This window comes from Somniosus microcephalus, chromosome 23 (assembly GCF_052327205.1).
Source record: "Somniosus microcephalus isolate GS21.2 chromosome 23, FLI_Smic_1.0, whole genome shotgun sequence".
Classification (NCBI taxonomy): Eukaryota; Metazoa; Chordata; class Chondrichthyes; order Squaliformes; family Somniosidae; genus Somniosus; species Somniosus microcephalus.
Window position 1 is genome coordinate 8,990,001 of NC_141009.1, and position 23,970 is coordinate 9,013,970.

A 23,970-nucleotide genomic window follows, 5' to 3' on the forward strand; every position below is an offset into this window, starting at 1 on the left:
ATGGTAAGAGATTGTGAAATGTTGGTGTTCAGAGGGACCTGGGTGTCCTTGTACACGAATCACTGAAAGTTAACATGCAGGTACAGCAAGCAATTAGGAAAGCAAATGGTATGTTGGCCTTTATTACAAGAGGATTTGAGTATAAGAGGAAAGACGTCTTACTGCAATTATATAGGGCCCTGGTGAGACCACACCTGGAGTATTGTGTAGTTTTGGTTTCCTTACCTAAGGAAGGATATACTTGCCATAGAGGGAGTGCAACAAAGGTTCACCAGACTGGTTCCTGGGATGGGGGGATTGTCCTATGAGGACAGATTGAGTAGACTAGGCCTATATTCTCTAGAGTTTAGAAGAATGAGAGGTGATCTCATTGAAACATACAAAATTCTTATAGGACTTGACAGGGTAGATGCAGGGAGGATGTTTCCCCTGGCTGGGGAGTCTAGAACCAGGGGTCACAGTCTCAGAATAAAGGGTCGGCCATTTAGGACTGAGATGAGGAAAAATTTCTTCACTCAGAGGGTGGTGAATCTTTGGAATTCTCCACCCCAGAGGGCTGTGGATGCTCAGTCGTTGAGTATATTCACGACAGAGATCGATAGATTTTTGAATATTAAGGGAATCAAGGGATATGGGGATAGTGCAGGAAAGTGGAGATGAGGTAGACGATCAGCCATGATCTTACTGAATGGTGGAGCAGGCTCGAAGGGCCGAATGGCCGACTCCTGCTCCTATTTCTTATGTTCTTATAACAGTGCAGCGAGGGCAACAGGGCATCTGCGTCCTTGGTGAACAACAGGACAGACAGTGTATCTCCTTAAGCAATGAGATTGAAGGATTGAAAAATAAACAGAGGAAGGACTGAGCAGGAAATCGGGTGAATTAGAGTCAAACCAGGTTACAGAAAGAAAAATAAAGTGAGGGAAATAAAGATTGGATAAAGGGAGAGAAAAGTGGCAGAATGGAAAAATCTCCTAAAACAATTCACAACCTGAAGGAATGAGACTCCACACTTATAATTGTTCACTTTGAGCAAGGGAGGTTGACCGAGGCACCGGCTTCCCTAACAGCACTGCGGTAGCACCTTCACCACACGGACTGCAGCGGTTCAAGATGGCGGCTCACCACCACCTTCTCAAGGGGCAATTAGGGATGGGCAATAAATGCCGGCCTTGCCAGCACCGTCCACATCCGGTGAATGAATAAATAAAAAGATTGGGCAATTAATGTGCTGATGCAGCAACTTCATGAAAATTCACGGAGCGGCTAAGGGCGAGATGCCGTAACGGCGGCCAGCAACTTGTGGCGATTCGCAATTCACGGGATATCTCTTCCTCGCCACAAGTTGCTGGGCGATTTGTGCATTAATAATGGCGAGCGACGTTTTCAGCGAAATCTGGGCCGTGATAATTCTCACTTCTACTTATCGTACCCCCACTCATTTACTTTTGTTCCTCTCCACAAGTAATTAAAAAATCTGCCATTATTTTCTTTTAATTCTCCATTTTTACAGTTCTACTTTAAATGTTATTTCAGTCCCTTTTATGGTCTCCCCATGCTCGGAACCATTGTTGGGGCGGTGGGGTGAATGGCCTCCCAGCACTGTCCTTCGGTAATCGCCTACAAGGAGGTGGGTGTATGTGAGAGAGCAATTTCGGACATGAATCTCACAAATTCACCCCCCCCACCCCACCCCCACTGCTTTCCTGGGAAAACGCAGGCCTCCGCTTGGCGCCTACCTCTAACAGCAGAAGCCAAATCAGGAAATTGCTGCGGGGTGAATCATGGGCGCAAACCCAAACCTTACCACTCTGTTGTACAGCGAGCTTGAGCAATCGACCGCACTCCTGATTTTATTTCAATTGTCGCTCTACGGAACTAACCATATGTTAATTATAAGATTTCAGCAAATATTATTAACCTTGACGTTTTTTTTATATTGGCGACAGATCTCATTTTTTTTTTAATATAATGCCTACCTCATCAGTTTTGAGTTCTAGATGTTGGTTATGCTGAAACAGTTCCAGCTTCGGCAGTCACATACTGCATTCTGAAAGAATTTTATTTCCAAACGCTTGTTATCTTAGCCCTTCCTGCTGGATAAGCAGGGACTCTACGCAACTATGCAAACAAAAGCTGTGACCAGCAGGTTAACTGTTACCTTGCTGAATAAACAGGAATTCTATACATCTGTGCAAACCGTGGTATAGCCGAGCCAGTGTATTCCATGTATGAAGTGGGCTCATCCATTTCCTGGTTTGTGGTATTATACTTGGCTGTTTAAACCTTCTATTCGACCAAGTCTTTCTCGTGTGAGCTATATGATATGATTGTAACCTCTGCTTACCAGAAGACAAAATGCTAATTTTGGAAAATAAAGTTTTTTTTTATTATTCTCTGGCTTCCCCCATTATCCCTGTGCCACACACACACACACACACACACACACAGACACACACACACACACACAGACATTTCTCAGCTGCCAAGGTAGTCTAATGCCCCTCTAGCCAGATGGTGGGAGGGTGAATGATTGTGGTCCAACAGGACTATCCTTCTGACTCCCCTGTGGGGAAACTGTCTGGCCTCCATCCACTGTATCCCCAAGGCAACCTGCTTGATGTCTCTCACTGTGCGGAGAGTCACGTGTGCAAGCCCACATCCTGCCACTGCAAAATACTGCAAGGCTCCAAGCAAATGCAAAATTAGCATCTCTCAGGCCAAAAGGAACATTGGGGAGGTTCAGTTCTTTAATGCTGGACACAGGACAGCGATCCTAAGCAACTGCAGCACATTATAAAACGAGAAGTCGCATTTTTTTTTTAAGAATGACATTCTTAACGATGTTTCTATTTTTTAAAAATAAATGCAACACATGCCCCCGTTTTGGTTTGAAAATGAACCACTAGTTTGTAAGATTACAAATCAACCATGCAAGTGGAATGACTTTTCTCAGACAGCCATGGGTCTGAATTAAGCCCAGTCTGAAGCGAGCCATGGAATGGTTTTATTTAACTTAGCGAATTGTTTCCCAGCATTGTAGTGAAGCTGCAAAAGTTGACAATCTAACTGCTTAATATCATTTCAATGCTGGAGGAACCAGATTAGACCTGGTGAGAAAACATTGGACTTTCAGCCAGAGACTCTAGGCTTCCAGGTAGTTCAGACTCGGCTGGCCTCAATGGGTAATATTTATAATAATTTCTCTTCAGTTTGGCCACTAGATGGAGCATTTTATCACAGGGATGCAGTGAAGGAGTTGACACAGGACCAGTCTGCCTTTGAGAAACTCTCCTCCTGTTGGCAGAATGACATTGTTCCAGAAACAGTCTGAACACAAAGAAACTCCACCTGAAACAACAATCTGTCCTTTATCTTTTCAATTGCTGATGGACCTGGTGTGTACTTCTTGCATTTTCTATTACTATTGTTAGCCTGGTTTAACGTTACTGCAATAGAATCTTACAGCACAGAAAGAGGCCACTCGGCCCATTGTGCCTGTACCGGCTCTTTGGTAGAGCTCTCCAATTAGTTCCACTCCCTCTCGCTCTCTCCCCAGAGCCCTGTCAATGTTTTCCCTTCAAGTATTTATCCAATTCCCTTTTGAAGGTTACTATTGAATCTGCTCCCACCGTCCTTTCAGGCAGCGCGTTCCAGATCACAACAACTCGCTGCGTAAAAAAAAGGTTTCCTCAAGGCGCTTCTGGTTCTTTTGCCAATTGCCTTAAATCTGTGTCCCCTGGTCACCGACCCTTCTGCCACTAGAAACAGGGCCTTGGTGAGACCACACCTTGAGTATTGTGTGCAGTTTTGGTCGCCTTATCTGAGGAAGGATGTTCTTGCCATGGAGAGAGTGCAGCGAAGATTCACCAGACTGATACCTGGGATGGCAGGAATGACGTATGAGGAGAGATTGTGTCGATTGGGCTTATACTCACTGGAGTTTAGAAGAATGAGAGGGGATCTCATTGAAACTTATAAAATTCTAACAGGACTAGACAGACTAGATGCAGGAAGGATATTCCCGATGGTCGGGGAGTCCAGAACCAGGGGTCACAGTCTCAGGATAAGGGGTAAGCCATTTAGGACAGAGATGAGGAGGAATTTCTTCACCCAGAGAGTGGTGAACCTGTGGAATTCTCTAACACAGAAGGCAGTGGAGGCCAGTTCATTAAATATATTCAAGAAGGAGTTGGATATATTTCTTAAGGCTAAAGGGATCAAGGGATATGGGGAGAAGGCAGGGACAGGGTACTGAATTTGGATGATCAGCCATGATCTCATTGAATGGCGGAGCAGGCTCGAGGGGCCAAATGGCCTACTCCTGCTCCTATCTTCTATGTTTCTATGTTTCTCCTTATTTACTCTATCACAACCCTCAATGATTTTGAACGCCTCTATCAAATCTCCTCTTAAACATCTCTGCTCCAAGGAGAACAACCCCAGCTTCTCCAGTCTATCCACGTAACTGAAGTCCCTCATCCCTGGTACCATTCTGGTAAATCTCCTCTGTACCCTCTCCAAGGCCTTGACATCCTTCCTAAAGTGCGATGCCCAGAACTGGACACGATACTCCAGCTGAGGCTTAATCAGTGTTTTATAAAGGTTTAGCATCACTTCCTTGCTTTTGTACTCTATTCCTCTATTTATAAAGCCAAGGATCCCATCTGCTATTTTAACAGCCTTCTCAACTTGTCCTGCCACCTTCAAAGATCTGTGTACATACACCCCCAGGTCTCTCTGTTCCTGCACCCCCTTTAAAATTGTACCATTTAGTTCATATTGCCTCTCCTCATTCTTCCTATCAGAATGTATCATTTCACACGTCTTTGCGTGAAATGTCATCTGCCACGTGTCTGCCCATTTCACCAGTCTGTCCATGTCCTCCTGAAGTCTGTTACTATCCTCCTCATTGTTTACTACATTTCTGAGTTTCGTATCATCTGCAAACTTTGAAATTATGCGCTGTATACCCAATCCAGGTCATTAATATACATCAAAAAAGCAATGGTCCTAATACCGACCCCTGGGGAACATCACTCTATACCTCCCTCTAGTCTGAAAAACAACTGTTCACCACTACTCTCTGCTTTCTATCCCTTAGCCAATTTTGTATCCACGCAGCCACTGTCCCTTTAATCGCATGGGTCTTAATTTTGCTATCAAGTCTATTATGTGGTACTTTGTCATACGCCTTTTCAAAGTCCATATACACAACATCAACCGCACTACCCTCATCCACCCTCTCCATTACTTCCTCGAAAAACTCGATCAAGTTAGTCAAACACGATTTGCCTTTAACAAATCTCTGCTGACTTTCATTTATTAGCCCACACTTTTCCAAGTGCCAATTAATTTTATCCCTGATTATTGTCTGTAAAAGTATCCCAGCACCGATGTTAGGGGTGAATAGTGGGTAAATAAAATAAAGAATGTCTTTCTCATATTGGAATATTACTGAAATGTTTTGATTAGTGTGGCTGTTACATAGTGCACAGTTACTGGAATACTGGCTCCCAGACACTGCACATTATAACACAGCACACAGTAACAATATTTACACAATTACAGCACTGAATGGAAAACGAATATCAAACTAAAAGATTTCTATCTCTGTTTTAAAAAAAAAATGTTTTGCCCTTTCTCTCCTGAAGAGGCTGACTCATGTCCGAGATACCATTCCACAGGTACTTCACCCAAGAGGGTTAATTTGCCTTGAAGGGGAATAATTTGCAGGGTTATGGGCCACGTTTCCCCAAGAGGCGCGCCCGCGCATGTATCAGGAGGTCCCGCTGGAAAAGATACCGCGCACGGGCGGCCGCGCAGCTAATTTAAAGTGCCCGCGCACGAAAAAAGAGAGGGAACAGATTTATGGGTAAAAGGTTGGAACGTGGGACTAAATTGGACAGCTCCTTCAAAGAGCCGGCACAGGCACGACGGGCCGAATGGCCCCCTTCTGCGCTAAGATTCGAAGTGGCCGTTCTTCATGGGTGGGCCTGGGCAGCAGCTATTGGCAGGCTATTGGACTGTCGGAGCAACACAACTGAGCCCTGATGTCTCCTTGCATACACAGCGGACACAGTGACTGGCAGTCAGTGCTCTGGCAGAATGAAACGTTTCATAAAACAGCAGCAACAGGTGGACAGGGGAGAAAGCTGCACTAATCACAGCTGGAAATGTCCTCAGGAGTCAGGTTTGATTATTAAATCAAGCTAGCTACACTCCCAATTGTGATTTAGGTAGGCTGTCCAATCTCTAACCCAGGTCATTCTGTGCCTCTGTATCCAATTACATATACACCCCTCACAATGTGCTGCTTCTCTAAGAAATAACAATAGAGCTACATAAACACTCAGGTCCAATAAGGTACAGTATTGTTCAAAATACAGTTCTTTTATGACTATGCATTGAAATTAAAAATAATAAATATATGAGCTCCGGACACTGTCAGGCCTGTTCTGAAGCCTGTTTATTAAAAGATGCATGTTCTCTGCATTTCAGAATGTGTATTTGTAGCAGAGAATGCCTGTAAATATATGCTAATATATGTGTGTGCAACAATCGTGATGCTGATCATTTGTCACTGTGCAAAAGCTTATCGCATACAGAAACTGCCCACAGAGAATCAGAAAACACTGATTAGGATAGGAAAATGCATTTCAGAAGGAGAGAGGAAGAGAGAGACAGGGGGGAGGGAATGAGAGAGAGAGGGGAAAGAGGAGAGAGGGGAAAGAGAGGAGGAGACAGGAGGAGGGAGGAGTGATGGGGAGGGAGGCGAGGGAGAGAGGGAGGGGAGAGAGAGAAGGGATGGGGAGAGAGAGGGAGAGGGGAGAGAGAGGGGAAGGGGAGAGGGGAAGGGAGAGAGAGGGAGAGGGGAAGGGGAGAGAGAGGGGGAGGGGAAGGGGAGAGGGGAAGGGAGAGAGAGAGGGAGAGGGGAGAGAGAGAGGGGGAGGGGAGAGAGAGGGGGCAGGGGAGAGAGAGGGGGCAGGGGAGAGAGAGAGGGCAGGGGAGAGAGAGAAGGGATGGGGAGAGAGGGAGAGGGGAGAGAGAGGGGAAGGGGAGAGGGGGAGGAGAGAGAGAGAGGGGGAGGAGAGAGAGAGAGAGGGGGAGGAGAGGGGGAGGAGAGAGAGAGGGGGAGGAGAGAGAGGGGGAGGAGAGAGAGGGGGGAGGAGAGAGAGGGGGGAGGAGAGAGAGAGAGAGGAGGGGGAGGAGAGAGGGGGGAGGAGAGAGAGAGGGGGAGGAGAGAGAGGGGGAGGAGAGAGAGAGGGGGAGGAGAGAGACAGGGGGAGGAGAGAGAGGGGGGAGGAGAGAGAGAGGGGGAGGAGAGAGAGAGGGGGAGGAGAGAGAGGGGGGAGGAGAGAGAGAGGGGGAGGAGAGGGGAGGAGAGAGAGAGGGGAGGGGAGGAGAGAGAGAGGGAGGGGAGGAGAGAGAGAGGGAGGGGAGGAGAGAGAGAGGGAGGGGAGTAGAGAGAGAGGGGGAGAGAGAGAGAACAGACTTACTCCTTACCATCGCTCCTTTAACTCCTGGAGGCCCCGGAGGCCCCGTTTCACCACGGTCACCCTGCAGAAACAAGAGGAGACAGTATTCAGTGGGACTTCTAGAATACAGACCGCTCACCTGCTCTAACATTAAGTACACTAGTAAGATGGGACAAGAGCTGGAGGTTTGGCGTGTGCCATCACTGATGTATTGTAACTGTGGCTTTCCACTAGCTTAAATGCACAGCACCAAAGCATTGTATAAACTGCTCAACATAAGAACATAAGAACTAGGAGCAGGAGTCGGCCATTTAGCCCCTCGAGCCTGCTCCGCCATTCAATAAGATCATGGCTGATCTTCTACCTCTTCTACCTCATCTCCACTTTCCTGCACTATCCCGTATCCTTGATTCCCTTAGTATCCAAAAATCTATTGATCTCTGCCTTGAATATACTCAACGACTGAGCCTCCACAGCCCCCTGGGGTAGTGAATTCCAAAGATTCACCACCCTCTGAGTGAGGAATTTCTCCTCATCTCAGTCCTAAATGGCCGACCCCTTATTCTGAGATTGTGACCCCGGTTCTAGACGCTCCAGCCAGGGGAAACATCCTCCCAACATCTACCCTGTCAAGCCATTTAAGAATTTTATTGGGGTGAAATTGGATGCTTTTGCGCCCCCCGGGCACAAATGGCTTTGCGACCGGGCGCGGCGCTGACATCAACTTCCGGCATATTCAGCGGGAGTTTTGCGGTGGCGCTGCGGTGTTGGGCCCCGATCTCCTTTGCCTGGAGATCGAGACGTCATCGCCGTGCGCATCGCCCCGGACCCGAAATTGACTTCCGCCCCCTGCAGCAGCGCCGGTCGAAAACACCGACAGTAGCAGGAAGTGTGCATCGGGCGGCCGGCCGCTTCAGGGGTGATGATTAAAGGCGAGGTGGCCGAGGCAAGTGAAAAAAAAAATTAACTTTCCTGTTCTAGTTTTTTTCGCAGGCTCCTGCCCATGATCGATCAGCCCGGCGCTCTAAGGGAGGGAAGGAGCTTTTGAACGCGGCAGTGCTGCAGAAGTCTCCGCCCCGCTCTCCTAAGAAGGAAGTGGAGAGCTTGATTTAGCACTCCACTTCCCTCTTGGGCCGCTAAAACTCAATTTTGTGGTCGCCGGCGCTAATAACCGCCAGATGTTAAAGTTAGCGCCCCAAAATGATTGATACCGAATTTTTCCCCCTATATGTTTCAATGAGATCACCTCTAATTCTTCTAAGCTCTAGAGAATATAGGCCAAGTCTACTCAATCTCTCCTCATAGGACAATCCCCCCATCCCAGGAACCAGTTTGGTGAACCTTCGTTGCACTCCCTCTATGGCAAGTATAAGTCTGTGTGAGAATCACACAAGCTGATTCATTATCTGTCTGTACCAAAGCTGCTTTTTGAATTTGGTTTGCTCTTATACCTACAGTGCAAGAAACCTCCACTTGTAGAATTTTCCTAAATTTCAATACCTCTTTTTCTTTGCGTTACTTTAATTACCAGTTGAAAAGCAATATTATAGCTGTTAGCATCCCGGGTGGCAGATACGGCGATGTGCACAGGCAAGCACATACACACAGACACCCAGGGTCATTGCCGGGAGGAGTTCTTTCAGGCGCCAATAAAATGAGAAATGAGGAAAATAAGAAATTGACCAGAAATTCTGGTGTGGCTCTTTCTAATCCTTGCATGCAATGGATTCTTGTTGTCAGTTTGCTGGGCAGCAGAGTGACATTAAATGTGACCACACATGGAGCACTGGGAGCAGCTCTGGGCACCACACCTTAGGAAGGATATACTGGCCTTGGAGGGAGTGCAGCCTAGGTTTACCAGACTGATACCCGGACTTCAAGGGTTAAATTACGAGGACAGATTACACAAATTAGGGTTCTATTCCCTAGAAGTTAGAAGGTTTAGGGGTGATCTGATCAAAGTTTTCAAGATATTAAGGGGAACAGATAGGGTAGATAGAGAGAAACTATTTCCGCTGGTTGGGGATTCTCGGACTAGGGGCAGAGTCTAAAAATTAGAGCCAGACCTTTCAGGAGTGAAATTAGGAAACACTTCTACACACAAAGGGTGGTAGAAGTTTGGAACTCTCTTCCGCAAACTGCAATTGATGCTAAGTCAATTGTTAATTTTAAATTGGAGATTGATAGCTTTTTGTTAACTAAAGGTATTAAGGGATATGGGGCAAAGGCGGGTATATGGAGTTAGGTCGCAGATCAGCCATGATCTCACTGAATGGTGACACAGGCTCAAGGAGCTGAATGGCCTCCTCCTGGTCCTATGTGAGCCAGCAATAACTGGGCACCATTTCAATATGATGTCATTTTCCTCAGAGAAACATGCAAGGTTAAAATTGTGCAACAATTTCACCATGAACTGAGTCACAAGTGTTTTACTGCTACTGCTTTGTGAAGGTTTTAATTAGAACGAGCTGAAATGTTGTTTCTGAATTCAAATATACCCAGACAATTTGATCAGTTTGGATTTGAGATACCGCTTCTGCATGTTTCAGGCAAATGCAACACAAGTAATGCCCGGGTCTGGCTAGAAAATAGATGGAAGTCACCAGAGAAAAATCGGAAACCAAGAATGGTGCCACATTGCATTGGGGAACCAAAGCACGGTGTTGGGATTTTGGGTTCACAGTTGCAATCCGCAGTAGCAGTTTGGAGGGAATGCTGAACGGGGGGAGGGAGGGGGGGCAGAGTGGGGGAGCGGGGTGGGGAGGGGGGAATGATGCCTTGGAGTGACAAATAGAGCCATCCTTCTTGTAATCATGCAGTACCACTTCCCCTTCAGCAGAGACTAAACAGGAGCTGGACAGTGGGTTGCTCGGTCACTTGTGTAGGGAACTGTAGCTTAGCATTTGCGAGTTCAAAACCCGCTGCAGCCAATTGCAAAACTGAAATCAATAAATCTGGTAATTTGTTGGCTGGCACCAGAAAAATTGACCAGGGAAGGTGCTGGTTCACTAATGTCCTTTAGGGAAGGGAGCCTGTCACTCTTACCTGGTCTGGCCTACATGTGACTCCAGACCCACAATGCATGGTTGATCTAAACGTCTCGGGGGCACTAGGGAGGTTAGTAAGCACCTCCGGCGGTGCAGCATTCCCTCAGTACTGCGCTGGAGTGTCAGCCTAGATTTTTGTGCTCAAATCTCTGGGACTTGAACGCACGACCTTCTGACTCAGAGGCGGGGCTGCTACCAATGAGCCACAGCTGACACCGTAACAAGAGGCCAATCTCCAGATAAACACTAGATTAGGGAGATTAGAAGCAACTTGTTCTGCCAAACATGGGAGCTAGATAAACACACAAGGTAGAAAGGAATAGAGGGATATGTTGATAGGGCAAGATGAAGAAGGGTGGGAGGAGAATCGTGTGGAGCATAAACCCCAGCATAGATCTGTGGAGCCGAATGGCCAGTTTCTGTGCTGTAAATGCTATGTAAAATAATTTTTTTTTAAATGTGCCTGTACATTGGGGTTCCTTTTACTTCACTTTTGCCCGTCAGTTCCTCACTTTGATGAACTCTGCACCTGTTTCTAACCGTCTGGCGTAAACTACATCTTTGCACTAATGTGTCTGGATTACTTCTGTCAAAACCCTGTTATTTCAACAGTGGAACATGGATGAAATGCAATACAAGAAATAAACCCATTTCTAAGCTTGAACCATCTTCCCCCATTCTCCCAATACAGCTATTCTCATCCAGCAGATGTCACCGAAACCTTTAAATCATTCTGCGGTCAGATGCCTTGAAGTGTGCTTGAGCCATCTTAGATTTGAGAGTAAAATAATTGGCTTCTACAAGTTGATGGAAAAATTGAACATTCCAATTCTACCAGGTAGACGGACTTGGAACTGTCCTGCTTGTAAAGCCGACTACTCTGCTGGGATTAGACTGTGGGATTCAGGTCTGTCACCAGGGTAGACTGCACTGTGTTCACATCACTTTTGTTCAAGAGGTCCTCATGAATACATTGACATCCAAGTGGAATTTAAATGCTTATTATATACCAATAACTCACTTTGAACACAAATTGGTGGCTGTAAATTTAACGTACCTTTTCCCCAACCTTCCCAAGTTCTCCGATGGGTCCCATGAATCCTGGCTCCCCCTAGTAAAGGAACACAAAAAACAGAAAAGTTATTTCATTTTAGAAGTAATAATAAATGATTGCAGTGTATTCAGTCCTCGAACATCTGGCCACTCTGGCCTGGGATTCAGTCAGAGCAATGATTGTATAAATTGTGCTCAAAAGATGTGCTTCTGAAACAGTTTATGAATGTAGTTTGGTCTTTCTCTTGCCATGTGTTCTGATGTATTTGCTGATTCACAGAATGATCAGCAGGAGGGGTACAGGGTCACACTGGGGCAGAGATTGCCATCTGCATCACCCTAAAAGTGGCCATGCAGCCCCAAAAGTAGACTGGTTGAGAATATAAAAAAACAAAAGTTTGTGCCTTGGAAAAGTGACTTGTTGGGGGTAATTTGAACCTAACCTGCCGGGCGGGAATCCCACATTGACTTCAATGGAGACTAAAATCGGGTGGGGTGGAAAGCCAGCGTTGCACCCGATCCCGTCAGGTTTTCCGACAGACGGGTTCGCTTAAAATTGCCCCCACTGTGTCATCGTGGGCTGTGAGATTCTTAGATTCACCTCCACAGTGGCAGGAGGTCAACAGTCATAAGTTGCCTAGTGATCACATCCCTGCATAAATGGATTGTAAAGATATATTTTAAAAAAATCTTTCCATGGCCACAGGATTATGGGCAGCAAGATGCTAAATTCTCACGGGGCATCATCAAAAATCAACAGACCAAAGACTTGGCCACAATTATTAAGCTCTTCTGTGATGACAAGGGCGGTGAGGACAGCTATTTCCTTGCTCCTTCCAGACACTGCTCTGATTATCACCCAGGGTGGAAGTAATAGTTCTAAAAAAAAACTACAGGCTTGCTTTGGAAGTCAAATTGTTATTCACACATCATTAACGGCTTCAGTCAGAAATAAATTGATCCTCATTTTACTAAATGTTATTTTAGAACGAGGGACTGACAGTTTCTGCATTTCTTATATTTAATCACCCACGAAATGAGGATGGTGTAGTTTCAGAGAATGTTACTGGTGCATTAGAGTGAAAACGCACGAAAGAATCATTCCCAGCGACATATATATGTTTACTACCCTGGATACAAAGAGCTATAACCGACATGGCACAGAAGTTTCCCACAATAAATTCCACTTTTGTACTAAGCTGCCCGTTTTAATGGTACATTAGGTGGGATGGCAGCAGCCCAATGGACCAGATCTGCAATTCCACTTTGGCTCCCTCATCGCAACTTTGTGTAAAGCATCGTGTGTCATGTTTTAGTAATTTTTTAATGCATTCACAGGATGTGGGCGTCGCTGGCAAGGCCAGCATTTACTGCCCATCCCTAATTGCCCTCGAGTGGTGGTGAGACTTATACAACTGGGCGGCTTGCTAAGCCATTTCAGAGGGGCAGTTAAGAGTCAACCACATTGGGTCTGGAGTCACATACCGGCCAGACCGGGTGAGGGCGGCAGATTTCTTTCCCTGAAGGACATTAGTGAACCAGATGGGTTTTTACGACAATCCGGTAGTTTCATGATCACCATTACTGACATTAGCTTTTTATTCCAGATTTATTTAATCAACTGAATTTAAATTTCCCCAGCTGCCGTGGTGGGATTTGAACTCATGTCTCCGGACCACTAGTCCAGGCCTCTGGATTACTAGCCCAGTAACATAACCTTACACCCATACACAAAGACAAGTTGCACCAATTGAACTAAGTGAGTCTGATTAAAAAAATAAATTGTTGCTCTGTATATTTACTTGCTGCATAATAAAGCAGCTTAAATGATTCGTATCTGGCCTCAGTTTACCACGTGTTTTTTCAGTCTGCCTTCGAAAAGATTGGAGAGGTGGATGTGTGTGTGTGGGGGGCGGGGGTACATGTGAAAGACACAAATATCAAAGTTCAGATCACAAATGGGTGCTATTGCTATACCCCTGGGTTATGTTATTGTATGTCATCATGGGTGACTTTAATTTACATATTGATTGGACTACCCAAATTAGTAAAAATTCTGAGGAGGAGGAATTCCTGGAATGTTTTCGGGACGGTTATCTGGACCAATATGTCGAGGAGCCGACTCGAGATCAGGCCATTTTAGACTGGGTATTGTGCAATGAGAAGGGACTTATCAACAATCTTCTTGTACGAGGCCCCTTGGGTCAGAGCGATCATAATATGATCGAGCTCTCAGTCGAGATGGAGAGTGAGGAAATTGAATCAGAGACTAAGGTCCAGAACTTAAATAAAGGGAATTACGAGGGTATGAGACGGGAATTGGGTAAGATTGATTGGGTGGTGTTTCTGGGGGGATTGACAGTGGATAGACAATGGCAAGCATTCAAAGATAGAATGGAAGAATTCCAGAACATGTTTATACCGGTTTGGCATAAAAATAAACCTAAAAAGGTGGCTCAACCGTGGATAACGAGGGAAATTAGGGACAGCATAAAATAAAAAAAAAGGGCATATCAACTGGCAAAAAAAAGCACCAGACCGGAAGATTGGGGGCAGTACAGGATACAGCAAAAGAGGACAAAGGGATTAATCAGGAAGGGGAAAATAGAATACGAAAGTAAACTTGCAGCAAACATAAAGACAGACTGCAAAAGCTTTTATCGGTATATCAGGAGGAAAAGACTGGTAAAATCCCAAGTCGGTCCCTTGCAGTCCGATTCGGGAGAATATATAATGGAGAATAAGGAAATGGCAGACCAATTAAACTCATACTTTGGTTCTGTATTCACAAAGGAGGACACAAATAACCTCCCAGGAATATCGGCAAACATAGGGACTAATGAGAGGGAGGAGCTGACAGAAATTAGTATCTCTAGGGATATGGTGTTGGGTAAGTTGAGGGGACTGAAGGCCGACAAATCCCCGGGGCCTGATAAACTACATCCTAGGGTACTTAAGGAGGTGGCCCTGGAGATAGCAGATGCTCTAAGGATCATCTTCCGGAACTCCATTGACTCGGGAACAGTACCCGTGGATTGGAGGGTAGCTAATGTTACCCCAATATTTAAAAAGGGGGGTAGAGAGAAAGCAGGGAATTATAGACCAGTAAGCCTTACATCGGTTGTGGGCAAAATGCTAGAGTCCATTATTAAGGATAAAATAGCGGAGCACTTGACAAATGGGGAAAGGATCGGACAGAGTCAACATGGATTTACAAAGGGTAAATCGTGTTTGACTAATCTGCTGGAATTTTTTGAGGAAGTAACTGGTAAAATAGATGGGGGAGAGCCAGTGGATGTGGTGTACCTTGACTTCCAGAAAGCCTTCGATAAGGTTCCACACAAAAGATTATCATGCAAAATTAAGGCTCATGGGATTGGGGGCAAAGTATTAACGTGGATAGAGAACTGGCTGGCGGATAGAAAACAGAGAGTTGGAATAAACGGCTCGTTTTCGGAGTGGCAGGCAGTGACCAGCGGGGTGCCGCAAGGATCTGTCCTGGGACCCCAGCTGTTCACAATATATATAAATGATCTGGATCAGGGAATTGGATGCAATATTTCCAAATTCGCTGACGACACTAAACTAGGAGGAGGGGTGGGCTCTGATGAGGATGTCAGGAGGCTACAGTGCGATTTGGACAGGTTGGGAGAATGGGCGGATACGTGGCAGATGCACTATAATGTGGATAAATGCGAGGTTATCCACTTTGGGGGTAAAAACAGGAGGGTAGATTATTATCTAAATGGCAATAGATTGGGAGATGGGGAAGTGCAGAGGGACCTGGGTGTTCTTGTGCACCAGTCACTGAAGGAGAGCATGCAGGTGCAACAGGCGATTAAGAAGGCAAATGGTATGTTGGCCTTCATATCAAGGGGGTTCGAGTATAGGAATAGGGATACCTTACTACAGCTGTACAAGGTGCTGGTGAGACCGCATCTGGAGTATTGTGTACAGTTTTGGTCGCCCCATCTGCGGAAGGATGTTCTTGCCATGGAAAGAGTGCAGCGGCGATTCACCAGGCTGATACCTGGAATGGCGGGAATGACCTACGAGGAGAGATTGAATAGTTTGGGCTTGTACTCACTGGAGTTTAGAAGATTGAGAGGGGATCTCATCGAAACATATAAAATTATGGCAGGCCTGGACAGGCTGAATTCAGAGAGAATGTTTCCAATGGCAGGGGAGCACAGAACCAGGGGCCACAGTCTAAAAATAGCGGGCAAATCATTTAAAACAGAGATGAGGAAGAATTTCTTCACTCAAAGAGTGGTGAGCCTGTGGAATTCCCTGCCACAGAGGGCTGTGAAGGCTAATTCAATAAATATTTTCAAGAGAGAATTGGATATATTTCTGAAGGCTAAGGGGATTAAGGGTTACGGAGAAAAGGCGGGGACGGGGTACTGAACTGGTAAGATCAGCTAAGATCTCAGAGGAAGATCAGCCATGATCTCATTGAATGGCGGAGCAGGCTCGAAGGGCCGAATGGCCTACTCCTGTTCCTATCTCTATGTTATGTTTACCTATGTATAGTTTGTATTAGGCAGTACAGGCACATCCTTTAACTCACGATGGTCAAGTTGCTTCTGGGAGTGACTAGCGTTGTCGTACCGAAGACAATATCTAAGGTAAGACCCTAAACTAGTAACAGAAAGTGATGGTTAACTCAAAATTTGAATGTTTGCATACAAGTAGCAGGAGTTCCAGGCAACCTCATTGTCTGGGATGGACTTCCACAGGCAGAGGAAATATCCTACGCTGAGCTAGGAGTATGCAGTGACAAAGAATCTTAATGATGAAAATATACTGCATAGTTTTGTGTATGCTTGAACATAAGGTATTGAATCATAGAACAGTACAGCGCAGAAGGAGGCCATTCGGCCCATCGAATCTGCGCCGGCTCTTTCGAAGAGCAATCAAGTTAGTCCCACTCCCCCGCTCTTTCCCCATATCCCTGCAATTTTTTTCTCCTTAGAAACAAGGAAACACCTTTTAACCCATCTAGTTTGTCCTGTTGTTTAGATCCATGCATAATACCAAATTGGACCATTTTCATGCCCCTCAGGCCAGCCTGAATCCCTGGACTCAACGCTGACTCGGAATCTATCCATTCCTTTTTAAAAAGAAAAAATGCTTCAACCATGACTGTAGTTACTGCAATGGTGTTGTAATTTAACAGCTCGAAGCTTTAGTTACTCAAGTTGTCTTTTCATACTCCACCCGAGGACCCCAGGTGACCCAGCATGTGGTTCAGACAGTGAGCAGGCAACCAGTTGCCAAGCCTTCACCAATGTAGCATCTGGGAGGCACTGTCAACGAGCTATGGATGATTCTCCTGCTGAATCTCCGCTGCCCCCCCCACCCCCCGCGCCCCCCAACAAGTGTAGGTGCCTGGCCTCTGCTTGGCACCTCTCCATAGCAATGTGTATTTCTATGCTGTGCTGATACTCCCAACATGCCAAAATAATTACTCGGCTTACAATCACGGTTCCAGTTCTATTCTCCTGGTTGCTTTTGAAATATATTTCATAATTACAAAAGTATGCACAGTGAAATAACAATAAAAAGCAAATAAGGATTATGACGTTTGTGAAAACTCTCCAGACACATGCCGGTCTGGAAATAAGACGTTCTACAGAACAATGGCCAGCTTCCCAACTATGCAGTATAGTTGACTCTGGATTGAACCATAATTTTCAGAATATTCCAATGTACCAAATGACTTCAGTTTCTGTCTCATTTGAATGGATTTGCAATCCAAGCATAATATTTAAAGACACAACCCCAATTTGAGCATAAAACATTCCCCCACAACCTATATTTTTATTGGTCAGCACACTGAATATTGCCAGTTCACCGCATTCCAGCCACCTTTCGTACACTGCAGGCTGTAAAAGTCCATATTTGGTTTGATAATGTGTTTTAGTTGGGAGCACGTGTTTAAATGGTGCAGCGGTAAAGGTCGGTAAGTTTTAGATATAAGCTAGTTACATATTAACCATAATTCAGCAAGATATAAAACACTTCTGTTTATACAATGAGAATGAAACAACAGTTACCTGCTCTCCGACCTTCCCCACTCTTCCAAAATCGCCAGGTTCACCCTGGGGGGGCGGGGGGAGGGAAACGAAAACAAAGAAAATCTCAGCAAGCGTCATTTCTGACCAACAACATGTTTGAAGAGCAGAAGGTTGTTTTGAAATGTTATTTAATTCCCCCCCCAGTCCAGATTTTCTGCTACAGAAGAAAACCAGTTCCTTTGCATAACCCAATCTGCAGATCTGAACGAAACACTTCCAGGATCAGTGGTAGGAGGAATACATCTTTTCTTAAGTTGATATAAGGCGTCATAAGGGGTCAGCCCATTTAGGACTGAGATGAGGAGGAATTTCTTCACTCCGAGGGTGGTGAATCTTTGGAATTCTCTACCCGAGGGCTGTGGAGGCTCAGTCGTTGAGTAAAATCAAGACAGATATCAATAGGTTTTTGGATACTAAGGGAATCAAGGGATATGGGGATCGGGCGGGAAAGTGGAGTTGAGGTCGAAGATCAGCCATGATCTTATTGAATGGTGGAGCGGGCTCGAAGGGCCGAATGGCTGACTCCTGCTCCTATTTCTTGTGTTCTCCCAAAGGAATAACTTATTTGAGAGAATTGTTGATGGTATACATGTTTAAGGTCATAAAATATCAGCCTTCAGCTTCACATATACACAATCGCTGTTGTCTTTTTTGAGCTCCTGCAACAGCATTAAAACAGAGCAGGCTGGTTAGGAATGGAAGACACAACATCATCAAAATATCTCATGAGGTAGAAAAAAATCCTTGGAACCTTCCAGAAGTTCAGTATTAAAATAAAATCATTGTTTCATCCTAATGCAAGCGATATATCAAAATAAATTTAGATTTACTTTGCCACTTTCTTTTCCATAGTGAATGTTTTCCCTTGCGGTGTAAAGATAGGGCAGGCAAGTGGGAGTTGAGGTAGAAGATCAGCCATGATCTTACTGAATGGCGGAGCGGGCTCGAGGGGCCGAATGGCCCTTGAACAACGAGTGCACGCATCAAATGCAGTTCTTCAACACCAATCACACAGCCAACCAAAGCGAGTTTCAAACAAAGCTCCATAGCCACCAGAGTTTAGTGCTGCTCAAGCAGCTTCGCAGGAAACGGGTCAGTTGTGAGGTTAAGGGTTGAGAAAACGATGGGGACCTCCCTCCAACAAAACATTTGCGGATCCGATTCACTTTGCGTTGTAAGTGCTCCTCTATGAAATTCTCAGTGTGTTACGCAGATCAGGCGGTGCGCCGCATACTGAAATGATTATACAGAGCTCTGATTCACAGCTGCAAATGTAATGGTTAGTGTGATTACAGTTTTGTGTTAAATGCACAACTGCTGAAAGATTAATCATATATTACTACATAAACAACGGGTGTAGCAAAAGTATAAGATTAAAACTGGTGAGAGTTCACAGAACATTCAATGCTCAAAAATGCATGAAGTTGCTTTGCTCAGAGGGGTAGATATTAACTTGGGCTGGGAACGGTCCATAAATGGCTTAACGCCCCATTTACACTGGCGCTCCGGCCACTGCCATCCTCAAAGGGGCCTTTCGCTGGACGGCCGCAACACCTGCCTATTTCAGGCGGTAGGCCCTTTAAATATGCAAAATGGTTCCTGCGACGAACTATTTTGAGTGACAACTGGGCAGAGCATGTGCCGCACCGGCTCCGCCCAGTTTTGGACCGGGCAGCACTGCAAAAGAGGCACAAAAAGGTAAAATTTTAAATTATTTTTTGTGGGACCAGCTCCACAAGAATAATGTGGGTCGCTGCAGACCCAACCCCTACTTGCCCCCCCCACAGATCCATCTTCCTGCTGGCCTGTTGGGCTCCCGGCCTCCCGGTGTGGCGCTGGCCCGGAGCTGGCTAGCTGCCTGTAGCTCGCGGACAGTCATGGTAATAAGTCCCCCCTGCCCCCCCCCTCAAAGTGGATCAGGCCTCCTGCAGGATCGGGCGGCCCGGCCGGCAGTTGGCTGCCAGATAGTTAAAATCTAACCCCTTCCCCGGGCGTTTACCTCAGTTCCAGTGTATTATTTTAGCTTCAGCAGAAAACAAATTAAAAGTGATTGCAACCACTTGCTGCTTTACATTTTATTTAATTTTCATCAGAGATGAGTGAACACCCAAGCAGTGCTGGCTGGATTTGGTTCAATCTGATCCAACTTAAGCTTAAACCAAGACCAGGCTCATTTCAGGGATTGGGGGGCAAAGGTTGGATTTCCATCCCAGCACCACATTCTTCACCAATCTCAGTACAAGTTTTCTGCCATCGGACAATATATGTAAACAAACTACATTCAGTACTCTCGCATTGTCATTTGGAAGGATATCAGTGAACTTTGAACTGACGTGAGCCTGGCTTGTTAGAGAGAACAAATCTTGAACTTGCCAAATACATTTTAGATTTTACGGTTTAGCTGTAACTCGAGTTAAATGGACAAGAAGCAGCCACAATATGATCCATATTATTACATCTACCTAGTGTTTTACCTTAGGACCATCAGGTCCTGGTTTGCCTGGAAATCCTCTCCTCCCAGGACGCCCCTGGAATAATACATATAAATGGAAAGAAATTAATGCCACATGTTAGAATGTATGAATCAATTCCAAAACCCACTCAGAAGAGTTTTAAATATCATTTGGTAGTTGGTGGGGCTACTTCAGTATATAATACATTTCACCTTCACTGCAATGCACAATAGCCCCTGACATTGGTGAGACTTGCTCAGGTGGAATGCAGGTTGGAAAATCACAGCCAGCTCATGCCCAAATTTCTGACAGGTTCTCCACGTGGGTGAAGCTCTTGGATCTGCGCAATGGCCAGAAAATCCAAGGGCACCATAAGTTGGGCACTGACCTGTCTTCTTCTTCTTAGGCAGTCCCTCGGAACCGAGGATGACTTGCTTCCACATGAAAAATGAGTTCGCAGGTGACTGATGAGTCCAATGCGGGACCGACAGTCTCTGTCACAGGTGGGGCAGACGGTGGTTGAAGGGGCGGGTGGGTGGGGTGCTTGGGTTGACGTGCGCTCCTTGCGCTGCCTGCACTTGGCTTCCGCTTGCTCCCGGTGAAGAGACTTGAGGTGTTCGGCGCCTTCCCGGATGCTTCTCCTCCACTTTGTGCGGTCTTGGGCCAGGGATTCCCAGGTGTCGGTGGGGATGTTACACTTTTTCAAGGAGGCTTTGAGGGTGTCCTTGAAGCATTTCCTCTGCCCACCTGGGGCTCTCTTGCCGTGCCGGAGCTCCGAGTAAAGCTCTTGTTTTGGGAGTCTCGTATCGGGCATGCGGACAATGTGACTCGTCCATCGGAGCTGATCGAGCATGGTCAAAACGTCAATGCTGGGGATGTTGGCCTGAGCGAGAACACCGACGTTGGTGTGCCTATCCTGCCAATGGATTTGCAGGATCTTGCGGAGGCAGTGTTGGTGGGACCTCTCCAGTGCTTTGAGGTGCCTGCTGTACATGGTCCATGTCTCTGAGGCATACAGCAGGGCGGGTATCACTGCTGCTCTGTAGACCATAAGTTGGGCACTGACCTGTGCAACACCAATTTTCCCAGTAACTTTTTTTTTCTGGCGCGGCCCCTTTAACTGGCTGCGCGGCCTATTCAAATGTCCGCGCACGCGCGGTTTCTTCCATATAACAGCTGGTGAGCGGCCTGCGCGGGACCGCTGCGCGACCACGTAGCTTAGGAACATTGCTGTGTGCCCAATTCTCTGATGTGTGCTGCCTTCGAGCGAGACTCAGTTTGGGGCAGAGTCTTCTGATTTTGGAGGTTATATATCATAAGGACACAGGACTCATTTCATGTTACTGAGGCACGTTATTAATAGGCCTAAAATTGACAAGAAATACTTAGGTTGTTTTTGCACCACACGTATTAACTTTCCAGTAGGTGATCAGAATTAGGAACCCCGGCTGATTTGTTTTTTTTTTGACGCTTTCAGGTCCAGTGGCTCGGAGACCAATTGCAGGACCTCCAATGTCAACACAGCTGAGATTAGTAAGCCCAGCACAGACCAGGGGCTGAATCCGATCTTCCTGATCTGTTTGACTCACTCGCCTGCCAAGGGAGGCATTTACTGACACGCATCAGGAGAATGTTAGTTTATTTAAGATTTGCATTTCTGTGATAGTCCTGATTTGAACAGTTGATGCGATTCCGAGGGAATGATGCACTGTTAAATTTCATCAGTAATACAGAATTTTCTCATTTATTGGGTTAGCACCTTCCTTGTTCTTTCATATCTGGCACGTGGGTTCGAATGCCGTCCAGACTGCAGGGATGAAAGTCTCTTCTCTCTCCTTACTGTACAGGTCCTATGTGAAATAAGTCTGTTCAGCCTCAGGCCAGATGTTAGCAAGCACAGACTTGCTCCACAAAGCTGGCTGTATTTCAGCATAAACTGGCACAGAGACAGACCACAAGAATGGTTGGTGTGGGAAATGGGAAAATTCACACAGTAGAGGGTGTCGTTCTGAGTTGGTGCTTAAGTCATGTTGAGCGCAGCGTAAGGGGAGTTTTCCTATGCATCTGACTGTGCCATACCAGCTTTGATGTTGAAATTGGATTCCAGACATAGAAGAATATTCCATTTCCCAGCAGGAATATTCCTTACTATGCTCAGCATAAAAATATAACATTTTTGTCTTCAGCATGCAGTTGTAAGAGCTTCAGGCACCTGGAGCTCCTATTGGAAATTTGGGCATGAGCTGCTTATGATTTTCCATTCAAATGGAAAATTGTGGATAATGCATGCTTGAATTTCCAACCGGTGATCCGGGTGAGTGAAGCTCTTATGCCTGTATGTTGATGGTGTAACTGAATCAGTAAACGGATGGGCAGATAGTTACTCAAACATCTCAAACCAGATGTCACTTTCAATTGGTGTTGTGGTCTGTCCCAAATCCGTGTCCAGTGTGCATCCCTTCTGAGTCATACCGGACAGTTACTCACCTATTATTTTCAGTTGTAGCTCGCTCCCCCCCATTCACAGTTAGTGAGCATTGCCAAGTCATTTAAATGGCCAGTACCTCAATCATTCTAAACATTAACTCCAAAATTAATTTTAGCATTCAGTTGCAAATTGTGATTCAGCAGCCCATTCCAAACTCCACTCAGCAATGACTCTCCCAAATCTCGATCAGCGCTCCCTCCCCAAAATCCTGCTCAGTGCCTCCTGCTCCAAATCTCGTCCAGACCTTGCTTGCCCCCCCTCTTCAAATCTTGCCTGGTGCCCTATCCTACAAATCTCACTCTGCACTTCCTTCAAATCTCCCACAACTTCTTCCTCTAAATCCCAATTAATGCTCCTCCCCAAATCTAGCTCAGCACCCGCTCCCCAAAATTTTGCTCAATGCTTCAGCCTTTAAATCGTACTCTGTATCCACTTCCCCTCATTTCACTCAGCGTTCCCTTCCTCAAATCACACTTTGCTTCTTCCCTTAAGCGTAGCTCATCCCTTCATCCATAAAATCTCAACTCAGCATTCCCTTTTTCAAATTTCACGCAGCACTCACACCTTCAAATCACACTCAATGCTCCCTCTTAAATCCTGCTCAGCACTCCTTCCTCCTAAATATAAAAGCAAAACACTGCCGATGCTGGAAATCTGAAATAAAAACAGAAAATGCTGGGAATACTCAGCGGGTCAGGCAGCATCTGTGGAGAGAGTAACAGAGTTAATGTTTCAGGTCGATGACCCGTCGTCAGATGAAGGTCACAGACCTGAAACGTTGACTCTGTTTCTCTCTCCACAGATGCTGCCTGACCCGCTGAGTATTCCCAGCATTTTCTGTTTCCTCCTAATTATGCTTGGCACTCTTCCTGTCAAATTTTGCTCAGTGCTCACCAATGTTCCCTTTAAGCTGCGCAGCGCTCCAGGGAACCCGCGCAGCCAGCTCGCCGGCTTTTCAATGCGCGTGGTATTTTGAATGGCCCGCGCAGCCCCTTAAAGGGGCGACGCGGTGCCAAAAATAATTACAGGGAACATTGGTGCCCATTCCTTTAAACCTGACTCTGCGCTGACTCTTTCATATCTTGTTCAGCACTCACTTCTTCAAATCTCTTTCAATGCTCACTCTCCAAATCTTGCTCAATGCTCCATCCCACAAACGTGCCTCAATTCTCACTTCTTCACATTTCACTCAGAATTCGCACCCTCCGACCTTGCTCATCTCTCATCTCCTCAAATTATCCACAGCACTCACCTCCTCACAATTCTCACCAAGCCAGTTGATGACAAATTAATAAAATATTACACAAGGCTATAAAATACTTCCAAAGTGGTAATACGCCCATATTAGCACCCTTAATTATTAAACTACTT

General features: G+C 45.9%; 1 protein-coding gene across 1 annotated transcript in view; it reads right to left on the reverse strand.

Annotated features, from left to right (window-relative positions):
• The window catches only part of LOC147101631 (uncharacterized), a 688,387-nt gene that overhangs the window by 237,826 nt on the left and 426,591 nt on the right, over positions 1-23,970 (reverse strand). The window contains 4 exon segments of the mRNA XM_085965351.1: positions 7,507-7,560; positions 11,583-11,636; positions 17,638-17,682; positions 20,133-20,186. Coding sequence (XP_085821477.1) covers positions 7,507-7,560; positions 11,583-11,636; positions 17,638-17,682; positions 20,133-20,186 — 207 coding nt within the window.